We start from the raw sequence: 16,603 nt of genomic DNA on the forward strand, positions 1-16,603 counted from the left end.
TTGTGTATCACCTTATAGGCTCTTATTTTCAAATGACTTATATATTTATATATAGTTGAGCTTTAAACAACATGAGGGTTAGGGACACCAACCACCCCCATTGCCCTATGCAGTCAAAAATCCACATACAGGGGCGCACCTGGGTGGCTCAGTGGGTTAAAGCCTCTGCCTTCGGCTCGGGTCATGATCCCAGGATCCTGGGATCGAGCCCCATATTGGGCTCTCTGCTCAGCAGGGAGCCTGCTTCCCTTCCTCTCTATCTGCCTGCCTCTCTGCCTACTTGTGATCTCTGTCTGTCAAATAAATAAATAAATAAATATCCACATACACATTTTGACTCCCCCAAAACTTAACTACTAATAGCCTACACTATTGACCAGAAGTCTTACCAATAACATAAAGTCAATTAACACATACTTTGTATGTTATATGTATTATATACTATATTCTTGCAGTAAAGTAAGCTAGAGAAAATAAAATGTTAAGAAAATCATAATAGAAAATACACTTACAATTCCATGCTGTATTATTTTTTTTTAAATGTGCATATAAGTGGACCCATGTGGTTCAGACTTGTGTTGTTCAAGGGTCAACAATATGTTAATCTTCAAAGAATAGTGTCTAGGATTTCTGGTGCAGAAGTTAAGAAACAATTACACAGGCATATGCATTTTTCAAAGTGTCACAACTTAATATTCTGTTATTCAATTAAAATTTTAATTGAAGCAAAGTTCATAAATATGTAATTACAAGGGTGAAAAAGAAGATACATTAGTAAAACTGGCAATTTGCTAAGTAATTATTTAAGTTAAACAACACAGTGTTCTATAATAAAGTAATCTGATTTTCAAAAGGCCCAATTACATAATCTTCTCCTCCATCTGAATTTTGAATATACGGCCCCAATAAATTATTTGCTACCTGGCTATTGTGAAAATATAAGATCCAGTTTTAAAACTCTTGAACTATATTATATATTTCACAAATACAACAGTTTTGCTAAGTAAATGTTTTCTTTTTAAATGCCATCTTCTTTATCTTCAAAGAGTTAATGTTGTTTTCTGTAACATCTATTCTTTATAATTTGTTATTCAATAATTTTCAGTGTGAAAATGTGACATTTTAGAGCACACATTAATTCCCGTAATATCAGTGCTATTTTGAAGATTAGGAAATTCATTGAGGACCTAATAAAACATCTTCACATTATTGGATAAGATGCAACACTTTAACTTTTATCTGGACAGATTATGAGCTAAAAGAAATAGATGCCTGAATATATCTTAATTAAATCATACTGATGAAAATCTAATTCCAAGGTTTAATAGATTTCTTTCTGAAACCTGAACATAAATGATTTTTAATTTTATTTACATTTAGATTTCTCAAAAAGCCTTTTGAATGCCATGACTGGTTTCTTACTCAACAATAGCTTTCAATGTTCAGATATTTTCTAGTAGATATGTCCTTTTTTTTGAGGAAGTTACTACTCTGGAAATAAATTTGCACATAGCACTGCATACTTGGTTCCCAAAAGAAGATCTACTTCTGTGAAAGTCCTGAAGTATCCAAGTTTAATAAGTTGTTGTATTAGAAAATTAAATGTTTTTCGGTTATATTCTTTCTTTGGTTCAGTTTTCTGTGTATAAATGATTTGACTAATAGATTTTTACAGTAATCAAAATAAAAATCAAGCTTTATTCTAGTTAAAGGAGATTAAGGGACTGATTGACTCAATATTTTAGAATATTGGTAATTAACTGAATTATTACTTCAAGGTATAGCATAAGGAGAAATGAAACAAAAATCAGAAGGTTGAATTCTGGTGACGATCATGTGTAGCACTGGGCAAGTTCTTTACCTTCTCTGGGCCTCAGTTTTCTTGCCTCTGTTCCTAAGCAACAGTTCCTATCCTATTCAATAAAAAATAAATCTGATTAAAACTTCAATAATACACAAAATAAGAAGTGCCAATTAATTAATTGAACTAATATATTTTAAAAGATTCCTGGGAAGTAGTAAAAGCGTCCAATATAGTTTTAGATAGTTTTGTCAATGAAGAATTAATATGTTGATACTATATGTTATCTCTTCTCTTCAAAAAAGGAAGCTTTCAAATGTCATTTTTTTCAATTACTGCTAGACATCTAAGAACTTACTATGTACACCCTTGTGCTGTAGAGTGAGAGTTCTTAAATTTAGTGTTTGAATTAAGCTCCATGAAATATAAAAAAGCTCATTCTTAACTGAATTATGCAGTAGCCTTTCCACTTTGTGGAAATAGACACCAAAGAGTGGGTAAAGCCTAGTCTGTTGATCAAAGTGTTTTAAGGAAATAAATTAGCAATTACATAAACAAAATCCTTTTAAGTCCATCTGCTAATTTAAATTTGCAACAAATATTTAATCCTAAAATGTGGGATACTAAGAATCCATCTACTTTATTTGTATTTTTCTGAAAAAGAAGAAAAAGTGATGTTGTGGGTTATGACCTCAACCTTCAGCCCTTACTTTAAGTTTGCATCCTGTGTGCCAAATAAAAGCAAATACAGTATGGATTTTTGGTGTCCATTACTATATTTTCAAGTACATGCTAAGTTGTAAACGAATTTTGGTAGTGAAATGTCACCCAGGGAAATTTTAATATTGTATTTGTGTTTCAGCTTCTGACATGGCGGCCGAACAGGGACAGATTCTCGTGATAGCCACTGCAGCTGTTGGGGGATTTACTCTCCTCGTCATTCTTACTTTGTTCTTCTTAATCACTGGGAGGTAACTAAAGCATACCAGATGATTACCTAGATTTGTGAATAACCATTCTCTTATATACTTTGTATTCATCCGCTTTTCAACGTAACAAACCACGTCTGAGAGAAAAGGGGATCAGGGGAGATTCTGCTCTGAATGAAGTTTGTACGATAACAGAACCACCTGGATAGTTCTCTGTTATCAATACACTTCTGAATATGAAAGCAACTAATGATTAGATTAAAACACTTTGAAAGCTATGAATGATAAATTATTACTCAATTAAATTACTTCTGAGGTTTTCCTTTGCCACATTCAAATTATCCCATGAAAGGGATTTTTCTTGGGGGAAAAATAATTCAACAGAGAATTTATATAAAAGCTCTTTATAAACTTAGTGTTATAGAATGTATTGTATTTATTCATTAAATAGTGAAAGGATCTATATTAGAATTATATTAATTGGTTTTATAAACCCGGTATTACTCCACTTTAGTGTAATAAGGATGAAAATTTAGAGTAACAATAAATTTAACATAACAAAAGACCTAGATTGGAATCCTGACTAGCTGGTCAAAGTGCTTCATCCATCTAAAACTTTTATTTCTATTTTTGAACATATTTGGTATAACAATGAATTAAAACCATTTATTGGTTTTTTGATATATTGGATTGTTACCATGAGCCAAGTACTGACAATACAGAGATGTGAGTAAAGATAGTATGTATGAAATCAGATAAAAGAACAAGTAGTATTTCTTATGTAAGCCTTGATATTAAGCCTCAACAGGCCTTTGTCAGATATTGTCAGTATATTACATCATATTTTTATTCCCACAACAGGAACAATAATTCCTGCTAGAATATCAGTAGGGGCACAAAAGAATACCTCAAGAGTTTTCTTGATAATCTGAAAAACACACACATTTCAGAAAACCAATGTCATGATTTAAAAGTGCAATAAGAATGCCAGCCGAAAACTGTGCATCCATGAGGACACCAGCCAAAGTACGCCATCTCAACTGGAAAATGTTGTTATTTGATAATAATCAGAAATGACAAAGAGCTACCTTCAGGGGCAATAGTTCGGTGAACTATAAACACCCTTTGTTTTGTTCATTTTAAAACTTGCCTTATGTATCAATATTTTATTAAAATTAATTTTAAAATTATAGAGGATATACATGCATGGAAAATTTATTACCTACAATTTTAGAGCAGGCTAAAGGTGCAGATCAATAAATTCACAAGTATTTAGAAGGCAGTTGTCAAAGGTGGGTCCCTCCCTGACTGTAATTGGTACCCATTGGAGGTGTCAGATTTAGTTGTAACAAACCCACTTTTATAGAACTTATCAAGGAAAAGAGAAATACATGAATATTGTAATGTGGTTGAGTTGAAATGGTGAAAATGGTGACTTCTTTATGACATTAATTGTCAAAGGGACACATTTACCCATGTGTACTTAAATATTTTCTGAACTAATAGGCCTAGTATTGCTCTTATAATAGAGAGTATCTCAGAGTCTCTTGTGTTGGGAGACTGATTAGATGATAGAAAAGTCATAGCTATAGTAATAAGAAAAAAGAAAAATATCTAATGAAAGAATGCAGGAAATACTGATAAATTAATCGTAATAGAAAGGACTAGTTTGGGCATGTCCTGGTGACATCACCAGACACCATTGCCCGGAGCTCTCCTATTTCTCACTCCCTTTATACCTCATGCTAACCTCTGACAGCTCCTGCCACCATCACAGCTTTTACAACTTTTAGTGGGCAAATGGTTAAACCAACTAACCATTTGGTTGAAAACAGAATATTCAATATAATATCCTACAAATACTAAACAGGACCTACAAAATCCTTAGTCATTAGCAGGGGAGAACTGGTTATAAAAACAACAGCACCAACAACAACAGAAAGAAGAAAACTAAACCCTATGCATCCTGGTGGAGGTCTAAACTTGTTTGCCAGAAAAAAACAAATCAAAAACCCACAAACACAAAAAAAACAAAACCAAAATCCAAAAATAACAACTTAGAGTTTTTGTGATCCTATCTAGGACTGTCTTGCAGGAAGAGGGATTAAACACAGTTTTGGTGCATGGAAAGTCACAATGACAATTAGGTTAAAAAAAAAAAAAATACCAACACTTAATGTGTTGCTATATGTTTAACAAACCTTTAGTCCTTAGGCTAAATCAGTTTGCCCTAATAAACTTGAGAGCTGGGCTCAAATGTTATCTTTATTTGGGATTTCTGAAGCAGAATTTGAATATCACTTAAAAAGATAATTCAAAGATAAAAGAAAAATTTGTACTAAATTATTTTCAGCTTTTACTTTCCATGTTTGCCAGCTTATATGACATTAGAAACTACTTTACTATTCTACATCCTGGGGAAGACAATTTCAATTACACAAGATTAAAAAAAAAAATTCATTTTGAAGTATCCCTTAAGCACTTTGATAAGGGGAGTACTCATTGGAAATTATTCTGTAAAAACTCTAAGACATTTCTGAATAAATATTCAATTTGCCATAGGGTTTGAGGACAAATTCACATTGAGAGATTGGATTATATACCACAGATGTATTCTGTTTAATCATTTGGAATTAGAAATTTGATGAACTGTCGAATCATATGGATGCTGATGAATTTAATCATGTTGAAGAAATCATGCAAGATAAGCATCTCCCCTTTCTTAGAGCACGATCATCCCAAGAGAGAATGGAACACACCTCTACCAAATTTCTGACATTAAAAAAAAAGAAATCATGCTCTTTAGCTATGAAACTAGGAGAAAGTTGTCTAAATGCCTGAGATTTTTGACTCAAAAAACATGTTCTCACTTTGACTTTTAATGCTTTTTGCCAGCTCTATTAGAAGTTATATAAGGAAGGATATGTTGGTTATTTCTGATTATAGAATATTCTCTAAGATTCCTATCATTTGGATTAATCAGTTCACTTGGGAGTATTTTATTCTTATTTAGGGTTAATTTCGATGTATATAAAAAACCTTGTATGGAGTATTTTCACATGTTATAAAGATTTTCATTAAAAATTGGCCTTTATGATAAGAACTTTGCCTATGGGTGATAGATATTTTAGTTGGTTTTGATTCTCATTCAGTTCTAAAAATAAGATTCTATTTACCTTTTTAAAAGGTGCCAGTGGTACATAAAGGCCAAAATGAAGTCAGAAGAGAAGAGAAGAAATCACTTACAGCAGAATGGGCATTGTAAGTAGTACAGTGACTCTTCCATTGTTTTACATTGTTCCAGCCCTCAGGACTTCATTTTAGACTTATATCCACGGAGTTGAGAAAATCTAAAAAAGTGTACTTCCAGCCTTAAGAGTTTTCATCTGGTTTCCAAGTTTGTTTGTGGAAATTGCACCTGCTTCTCATTAAATGACAGTACTTTTTTACTAATTCTGCTTGCTGGAAAACACAAAGACTGAATATGCTAAAAATACAAGATGACTGCTTATATCTAGTCATTTTCCGCTCACAATGGCTCCTGAATGTGAGTTGGTTTTATTTAGTAGAGCATTAGCCATAGAAATAGTAAGGAATTTTTATTCCTTCTTGTAGGGATTGTCATTTTAAACATATAACAAATCAATTTACAATTCATTAACACTAAAAAAGAAAATCAGCTCTTTAACTTTTAGAATATGTATGAAATCCTTGAGCTGACTACAAGGTTATATTCATTTGTAGAATCTCTTCCCAAGCAAGCTATAATTACCACTATAGTTGGTTTGATAATTGCCACCCTCTCCTCCCCAACGCCCACCTACACCTCCACATCCAAATGGCAAATTACTTTGTCAAGACAGTTTCTCTGTCGTGAGACTCTGAATTAACAAGAAAGGGATATTCTCTAATTAACCGCAATATAGAGATAATGTGTGAGGCACATTGTTTAACTATTTAAATTCATCTTTACTTCAAGTTGAGCAAAAAGAATAAGGGACTTTTCAATCTATACCACTTGCTGAAGAGGGCAGAAAGGATTTAAGTGATGGTTTAGGGCTATTTCGGAGGCTCACAGATTTTTCAGGGGTCTGCAGACTATCTGCATAGAATGTTCCCTCCTCCCTCACCCATGTTCTGACTCAGAGGAACCATGGTAGGGCCAAGACACACAGTTTTAGCACGGTCTCCCTAGTTGCTCTTTTTTCACAATACGTTTGAGGCTCGCTGCCCTGGCAGAGAGCAGAATGCTGACAGCCACTACCAACCATGAGATGAGCTGGAAACACTGTGAACAGTTGCAGAAAACCGGATCCAAACACCTGGACAGATGACATACGCCGAGAAACCTTAAGATTCACTGCAGGGCATTTAGTACTGAAATGCAGAGGGAAAAGATGCTCCTGAGGTATTTGTTATCAGTTTCCCAACTAGCAGTTTAGCTTAAACTAAACCAGGTGGGCCCAGCAAGAAGCAGTGAAAATAACCATAAGCAGCCAAAGAAGTAAAAGAAAGATAACAAACAGATGTTTAAGAAGACATGGATAAGTTAAATAAGTAATGAGATAGTCAAAACTGGAGCTAAGTGGTTTTTTCCCCTAGACTGCATATACTGTGTTTACAAAAAAAAAAATGTGATATTAATGCCATAAATCCAATTAGACACCACTAGTCATTCTGGGAGTAGCCACTGGATTTGTGTTTAGATTTTTCAATCTGAAAACCACAATTCCTATTAAGTTATAAAAATATCTGTTCTCTTTTCTTCCAATCTAAACTTTGAGAAGTCAAGAAAAGCACAGTACTTCAGAATCATTGTCAGGTCTAAATATACCTAGAATGCTTTATTGGCGTTATTTTGGGAAGTACTAATCTCCTCATGGGTGCATATCTGGTAGCAGGAGACAGTAGGCAAAAAGTAATGAAAGAAGGCAACAAGCGTAGAATTCATGAAGGAAATTCTGCTAATAGTGGGCATTTCATCACCTCCTCTAAACTCACTTTATTACTTTTTCTTTGTTTGCTTTTGAGTTGTTTTTGCAAGAGCATGTTTCTAAGGAAACCTAGCAAACACTTAACTAAGGGTATTATATGGTTTTCAAAATCAAAAGCAACAAAACTAGTATCATCCATCCACTATGCCACAAATTTGTGTTGATATTTTAATCCCTACTAATTCAAATTTAATAAAGGTTTGCTGTGTGATTATTACCTATAAAACCATACTTCAGGCATTTGGAAAGATATGTGTAAGAGATGATCTATCCTTCAGAAACTAGCAATCTAATCTAGAAAACTGAAACCAATCAGCAAAACCAAGGAATATCCACAGGCAGTCTGACTTCTTTACATACTGGAAGAAATTGTGAATGAATATATAATCACACATTCAAGATTTCCAGGCATCCCTATTCATCATCCTAACTTCCAGTGGACTGTGAGCACTCCATCCCTTTCAAAGAGAGTAGGGGCTACACAGCCAGTGACCAGATTTGGACTTTAGATCCCCACCCTTAACTCCAGAATAGGTAGGGGTGGAGGGGGGGAATTCTTTCCAGGATCATGTGACTATGGAAGCAAACCCAGGAACAGGAGGGGCTCCATTGTCATTGTCCATTGCTGTGCCATAGGGTCTGTTCTTCATTGCCTGAGAATTTCTGGACTGAGGAACGTGTTTGGAAAATCCAGTGCTTAGTGCTAGTACAAAGGGTCCAGGAGGAACACTAACAGGTTTGCTTGTTTGGGGGGGGGGGGAGTCTTTTCTTTTTCCCCCATGTCCAGAGCTAGATCAGGTATGCAATGTATGAGTTGTTATTGAATAAGTGAGCTGATTAAATATTTTACAGAGATATAATAAATATGTTTTCTGGAATCTATCATCTCACTCTCTGTTATACTACCAGGTTGTTTTACATTAACAGGTAAATAAATTTTTTATTTTAAGTACTCAAGACTTAATGGGGGGTGAGGAGAAGAGAAGTGAATTTAAATAATTAATAAGAATGACTACTTTAGTATGTCAATCCTTGTTTTAAACATACACAGTATGTGTAATCACTGAACTATTTTAAACTAAATCAATCTTTTATTTTGTTGCAGTACGTTTCCCAGGAATTAAAACTTACATAGATCCAGATACATATGAAGACCCATCCCTAGCAGTTCATGAATTTGCAAAGGAGATTGATCCCTCAAGAATTCGCATTGAGAGAGTCATTGGGGCAGGTAAACACAAAGTCTGTATTTTTGAAGATAAGATTCCTTGATGGTTTTGTGACTGGTTTATCAACGTAATATTTTAAATCTTAGTAGTTTTAATCATTGAAAACTTTAAAGAACTGAAAAGTAAAATTATCTTATATATGTTATTTTTTAAATATTGTAAACATGTAAATTCATTTTCTAAGCAATGAGAGAATTCACAAATGTTATTTTTAATTCCTGTAGTCTTCTTTCAATATGGAGATAACTTACAATGAAACCAAAGTGATGCAGAAATTTATTTTGAAGATGCAACTTCAGGAGTTTTTCATAAGTTACTATAGATTGACTCAGGTCCCAACGTCTATAGACATATACTATAATTAGTATTTATACTGAGGACCTTGAGGCTCTGCAAGATCCAGAAGTGTTCTGAAAATCATTGAGGATAAAATTAGCTTCAATATAATGTTTTATGTCATTTCAAAGCTAATTAGTGATTTTCCCTATGTAGAATGTTCAAATAGAACACTATTTTATACAGCTGTTCTGGATAAACACAACTTTGTTGTGAATTGGCTCCCAGAAGCTAACTCTGTACATTACTTAGGACAGAGACTAAGCTATTGTAACAGAGACCCCAGAATATTTAGTCCTTTTTCAAATCTTTGACCTAAGATGTATAGTCCATGTTAGCAGAGGAGCTGTTATTCAGGAAGTCTTGAAAGGACAAAGTTCCTTTCACTCTTTGCTCTGGCTTCCTTTAGTCTAAAGTCCTCCTCTGAATGGCCAAATCCTTCCAGCCTATTAGAAGGAGAAGGAAAAAGTTCAGTCATTGGGGTGGGGGGCGGGCTTTGTCTTTAAGGTAATAACATGGAAATTGCAAACATGTCTATTCACATCTCAATGGTCCAAATGCGATTACCTGGGCCCAAAGAGAGAGAGTTTTGGAATATAATCTCTGACTAGGCAGCCATGCATGCAGCAAAGAAGTAAAGGGAGAAGTGTAAGTAGAGAAGGGAGACTGGATCCTGAACAAGGGAATTGGTCTCCCCTAGATACTGGTTATCTGTGGAATCCTTTGGAGACAGCAGACATACCAAAGTATGGCCATTCCAACTAGGTACCGTGTCTTCGCAAAGCCCAAAGAAAGCGGTGATTATCTTTTGTCTCTTTCTAAAGCCCTTCTTCACCAGAGGGCCAGCTGCACAGTCTGCAGGGACCAATGCAAAATGAAAATGTCAAGTCACTTGTTAAAAAGTTACTAAGAATTTCAAGACAGTGACATCAGAGCTTTAAGCAAATGACAGGGTCCGTCTAAACTCAAGACTCTGTATGACTGTTCCTGTTAAGTGGAATCTGTTCCCTGAATACACAGAAATCTAGCCCTGCACAAGAATTCCAGAGACATTTGGAGAGAGCCCTCCCTTATATCACTTTATTCCCTAAGCACAGTGAATCATCTCATCTCCTGCAAGGCCAGATCTTCCTTTGAAAGCTGACACAAGGGGCCTATACACTTAATCCTAATGCTCACAGCTGCAGAGGCTATCTTATCAGAAAGATGAAGAACCTGGAATGAAACCAGATTCTCTATTATCTTCTGTTGAACATAAAACACATCAATGGGCATTAAAGGTATAATTGAAAGAGTAATTGCATTATATTCATTTAGTTTGGGGATTCATTTACTTAAGACAGCAGAGAAATAGAGGAGAGAGGAAGCCAAATAATCCCACTGCACCCTGCACTTGGCCTTCATCTTCTGGTCCCCAAGAAAAAGTGGTATGTCCTTTTGTACTTCAGTGTTCACGCCTCATGTAGATTCAGTAGAAGCATTTTCCATTATAGCCCTTGATGCACAAATTAAATGTCAGTGTCTGAAATCATAGTGTTGAGAAATAAAATCAAATATCTAAGTGTTAACAAATAAATAAATTATTTTCATTTTTAGTTTTTAGATTTCCTTCAGCCAACATGTAAATTTTGCCCTAAAAAAGTAAACATATTGCCAAAGCAAATGGTAACTGTTAAAGAGACTCTTACTATCATATTCCCCCTACCTTGTCTAACCTCTAATATGTTCTATTGGGATACCTCTCATTTGGCAAAGACAGAATATCTAAACCATATAATCAACCCTATACATCAATGTCTCCTTTTTATATTTATTCAACTTTGATTATTTCAACTTTCAAGCAATATGCTGTCCATCTTCAGAAAAATCATAAAAGTGCTTTATGAGACAAAGTTTTAGCATAACGTTCCTCTTTGCATTCCTGGCTAGTAGGACTTTGTTAATTAACCCCTTTATGTCGTATTCCTAAAACTCTATTTGTGTGTGGAAAAAACTAGTGAATGTGTGGACATTTCTCATGGCAGCAGAGTGAAAAAAGCACGGTTTGGTCAAACTAAAGAAAAATTAATAGAATTACGTTAACATCTATGACATAATTATATAACTGGTTACTTGCCCAATATTTTACTGTAAATATTTTCCTTAGGTGGTCTCATATCCTTTAGTTTTTCCCCACCTATTTAATTGTTTCTTCTCAGTCTCCTACTTTCTCATCATCTGTGTGCATTAGGTATTCCCCTTGGAAATCTAAATTAAATTACTTAAGTGGCAGTGTAGACACGGGACAGAGGTGTGTTGGAGTGGGTGAGATGGGAGAGAGGCAAGATACCAGGTCTTAGCAATTGTCAGGAGAAAGATATTTAGGCCTCATTAAAGCATTGCACGTAAGGAGTAGCCATAGAGAGGATACCTTTGTGTAATCCACACAGAGGATATCTTTGTGTAATAGGAATTCACAGTTCATTACTGAGGAAAAATCAGTAAGACCTATGTGGCTTTTGGTGAAAAAAAATTTTTAAATGCTGTTCTGGGCTCTGTCCAGAGTAGTGAAATGTTCCAACACTATGCAAAGAGCCTACAGAGTTAGACTGTGGGTGGGCAACAGCTATAGTTGGTAGGCCTCTGACTTCTGGGGTTCCTTTAGTGGGATTAGATTATGGATGAAAGAGAAAAAAAGATGAGGGTTGGTAAAGCCTGTGCTCCCTACAGGCTCATGCTCTTAATTCAGATCAGGTCTAGATAAGTGTGAGTGTTCCAATTTGAATAGTTCCCAAAGTTGACTTGAATTTGGAAGTTAAGTTGAAACCGAGCTTTGGAGTCAAACAAAATCAAGTTCAGTAGTGATTCTGCGATTTAACAGTTGCATGATTTGGGCCAAATTCTGGGCTTCAATTTCCTCGTCTGTAGAATGGACATATACTGCCTACCTTCTGGGGTTGTTGCCAGACTTAATTGAGATATACATGTATAAACACCTGGCATTCAGCACAAGGGATGCAACAAATCATCTTGACCTGTCTCCTTTAGTGTGTTTTATCACTGAAGCCTTAATATAAATTGATACCTCCTTTGTAAAAATTGAATTTTAACCCTTGGTAACAATAATGCTTACCCTAACTACTTCCCTTTGGAGATTCTTTAATTCTGATGACAATGAGGATGATGATGATGATGACTAACACTTATTCAGCACCTACTCAAGGCCTGGCCCCGGGTTAAGTGCCTTTTACATATTTCCTTGTAAAACTGTCATAATAATTCCATGAGGTAGGAAGTATGATTCTCATTTATAGATATAGAATGAGGTGAAGAAAGAGTAAGTGACTTGTTCAACATTATAAGTCTAGGTAGTAGAAGGAAGACCTGGAGTTAAACCCAAATTTGACAGACCCTCAAAATTATTTCTGAGGCCAAAGAAATAATGCTTCAAATAAATAAAGAAGTAGACCATTAAACATTTTCATGGTGGGGGTGGAGAGACACTGTTTTGTGCAAGGCTGTCACATGCTGCCGGCCAATGGGTCCTATTAGAATTCTTTTCCTTGCGTTTTGCTCCAAAGAACAAATGTCATTCTAATGCCAGTATTGTCAAATGCCTTTTATTGCTTGTATTTACATTTCTAAAATTTGCCTTCACCTTCTTAAATAAAGGTATGCCTTTCTAGAATATTAAAAGCCCTAATTTAACTAATGATAAGATTATTCAGAATAGGTAAAACATCTTTGAGCAACTGACTTATCAATGTAATTCAAATGAACTGTTTCAGAGAAAAATTAGCAAATCTCATGTTGGTGCAATAAATAGCATCTTTTTTTTTTTTTTTTTAAGAATGCTTTCCAGGCTTCTAATTGGGAGACATAGTATATAATCATTAAATATTTCTTAAATTAGTTGTTAAAAAATGAACCCCAAAATAGCTACATTAAAGTTTTAAGAAAGAAAAAAAATGGGAAATGTTTTAATCTGTAACATTTTTTAACATGTACTGAGAAATGTTTGTTAAATGGCTAATATCTACTTACAAAAGGCATGGTGCTGATTTTTTTTTTTTCATATTAAGTCACTATGCTTACAAAAACATGTAATCAACCTGTCTTCTACAACCTTTGTCCTGGGATTCTCAACTTTATAACTACCCAAATATTATGTGACAAATCCTTAGAAAACTTACTCAATATCTAGGCTGAATACACACACACACACACACACACACGCACATACACATATCTATATACATACTTAAAATTCTCTAAGTTTCACTATAAATTTTACTTTTTGTTAAATGAGTTTTCTAGGACACATTTTTGTGTGTGTGTGTGTGTGTATCACTATCCTACTTAATAGTGGCAGCTTATCTTTGTTCATCAATACAGGCCTGAATTTCCATGAAAATGCACATTTCCATTTAAATGAAGTGAGCAGCTCAGTTGCATAGGAGACTATCAAGATCATCTATCTTCTTTGACTTTTTGCATCATAAAATGAAATACTGTGGCCAGAGAACTGTAAAACAGAAATTCCCAGGCTAAAAGAACCAAGTCAGATTAGGACAGAATCATTATTTTACACATATCTTGAGTGATAATGAGAAAACTGGTAAACTGAATTTTAATCATGGGCTGGAAAATGTCATCAAAAGGCTCTCCCTTTTTCAGGGCAGTACTGAGCCTAAACCATTATAAGAAAAACTTGCCTTGCTGTATCTGTAATTTTGAAACATTATTCCATTGAAAAAAATCATTCTTGTGTCTCTAAGCCCATAGGGCACCCTCTTATATTTGACCTTCCCTCTTTCCCTAGTCTCAGCGGAAATGCATAGTATCTCCCCGTCATTCATATTCTGTTCCTTTATCTATACAGAACTCATTATTGCCTCTACTATCAGCCTTCTCTTTTCTTGGCTTACTGTCACCATTTTTCTCTTCTGGAATAGTTCAGGAAGTTTTAAGTGTTGGTTTCTCAGCAATCATCTTCAGGTAAAAGAAAGTCAAAAGGACAACAAAAAGGATATAAAAAGTGAATGACAAACCAGTGATTTATTCAGCCTAATATTTGGTTCTGTTATTGCCATTTCCTTTGAGGTCATGGTTGTACTTGCTAATGTGCAAGGCAAAGTGCTTACTTTCCGGGCCCCTTCTAATTCTCTGCTGCCATCCCCCAACTAGCCTTTCTAGAATCTATTCTTTTTTTTTTTAGTCAGCTTAAAGGAACTCTCTCATCCCCTGTATGATGTTTGTTCCTCTTCTGCAACTATATTGTATTTTTTTCAACGTTACAAGAGGAGTGTAGAAAGTTTTCCAAATGTGGTTTCACAATTCACTTTTTATAAGAAGAAGCTTGAGTTTATGGCCTGTTTTTTTTCTTTTTTCTGTATTTGATGAGATGATCTTCTCAAATGCAAATGTTGTTCTTGTCCATCCATTGAAAAGATTTATGGTAGAGATCAGATTAATTTTCTTTTCTATTCTTAGAAGCCCCTTTGCCCAACCAATTAGACTGAAAATAAGATCAACAGTAGATTCTGGCAAGACTTTTGTGCCTTTTACTTAAGAATTTCATAGCATTCTAAATCAAATGATGTAATGAAAGATGGGCTTTATCCATTTTCCCTGGACATTATAATATGAATAAAAGAAACAGACAAGAGCCAGACAGACCCAGGCTTGAATCAATATTACTATTAATTCACTCCATAACCTTTGGCAATTTAGTAATTTCTCAGAAATTTGGTCTGTTCACCTATAAAATGGATTCATAATAATAATAATAAAAATAAAAATAATAATAATAGCTATCTTGTAGGATTAATGTGAAATTTAAAGATGATACATACTGAGGCTCTGTCATACAGTAGACACTCAGTAAAAGGGCAGAAATATGATTATCGGGTTAAAAATAGTTTCTATATTCAGTTGAAATGGCTAAGAGTAATGGCACTCTATACTCAACTCTTAAAATACTTTTGATATAAACATCTGCCCATACAGAATTCTATTGCCAAACCCATAGTAACTCCTTTCTTTGTTTTTCTTTTAATTAAACTCAAAACTTAATTTCCCCCTGTATCTTGTGAAGTTATATTATATGTGTGTTTATGTGTTTATTTTTACTTTAAACTTAACAATCATATGATGAAATGACTTCAACAAAAGAAAATTTATTTCAATATCTTAATGTAAAACCATTGTAAACCAGTCTTATCAATTTATTCCTGGAACATCTAAAAAATTAATAGGTTGATTTATCAAAGATAAGAATATATATCAATTTCATAGACTTTAATTAATTTTATTTACTTGTATTTCAACACTCCATATTTTATTTGGGGAGCCATTTAATGTATATTTGCTATCTTGCACATGCATTTCCTACTCGTGCAAGATGCCTCGTGTTAGCAGTAATTTGAGAAATGGTTGTAAGTAAATAAATAAATGAGTAATTAAGTGAATGACTAGAAGAATATAGAACAATTTCTAAGTAACTCCTTTAAATGACTATGTCTATCTGGTAATCAGCAAAAATGCTAATATGGAGGGTAAGTTAAAGCACAACACAATAAATATGATATAAAATCAAACACATAATATATATAAAGTAAAAGTAAGGAGGAAGAACAAACTTATAGAGAACAATTGTGAATTATAGTAGTTGCAATACTTTATGTTAATAATTGACTTGATAAACCAAACTCTTAGAAATTATTATAGTCCTTTGCATTTGCATAATGAAAAATAGAATCTTAAGGAAAAGATTACATTGTAATTTTACTTTCTATTGTTTGTGTAACAGATGAGGTAATTTTGAAGAATTTTTTAATTACTTACAAAGAACTTAGTAATTTTCCACTTTGATAAATATTTTGATAAATATTGATAAAATATTTGGCAAAATGAAGAAAACTTGACATCTTGTTTTCAAAAAAATACTCCAAGGAGATAGAGGAACTTTGGGTGCATCTTTTATAGAAAGGAAAAAAAAATGATACATTCTTTTAACACAAAGGGCCACAAGAAAACCTATACATCATCAACAATTTTTGTTCCTTATATTTCATTAGTTATCTCTCGCTACATAACAAATCACCCTAAAACTTACAACAATAACATTTATTATCTTAAAGTTCCTATGGGTCAGGAATTCAGACACAGCTTAGTTCCTATAGGACAACTCACAAGGTTACTGTGAAGGTCAGCTAGGGTTATTGTCTCATCTGAAGGTCTCATGTGATGTTCAGATGGGCAAAAATATACTTCAAGCTTATTTATATGACTGCTTCCAGGATACAGTTCCTTGAGGGTTGTTGCACCAAAGGC

The 16,603-nt window shown here is 34.1% G+C and overlaps 1 protein-coding gene across 1 annotated transcript in view; it reads left to right on the forward strand.

The window, feature by feature from the left end:
* The window catches only part of EPHA6 (EPH receptor A6), a gene marked incomplete at both ends in the record, with an annotated part of 631,617 nt that overhangs the window by 385,828 nt on the left and 229,186 nt on the right, over positions 1–16,603 (forward strand). Inside the window, 3 exon segments of the mRNA XM_080796899.1 lie at positions 2,664–2,772; positions 5,918–5,991; positions 8,830–8,955. Of these exon segments, the coding sequence (XP_080653025.1) occupies positions 2,664–2,772; positions 5,918–5,991; positions 8,830–8,955 (309 nt within the window).

Source organism: Martes martes (genome assembly GCF_963455335.1).
Source record: "Martes martes genome assembly, chromosome: 1".
Classification (NCBI taxonomy): domain Eukaryota; kingdom Metazoa; phylum Chordata; class Mammalia; order Carnivora; family Mustelidae; genus Martes; species Martes martes.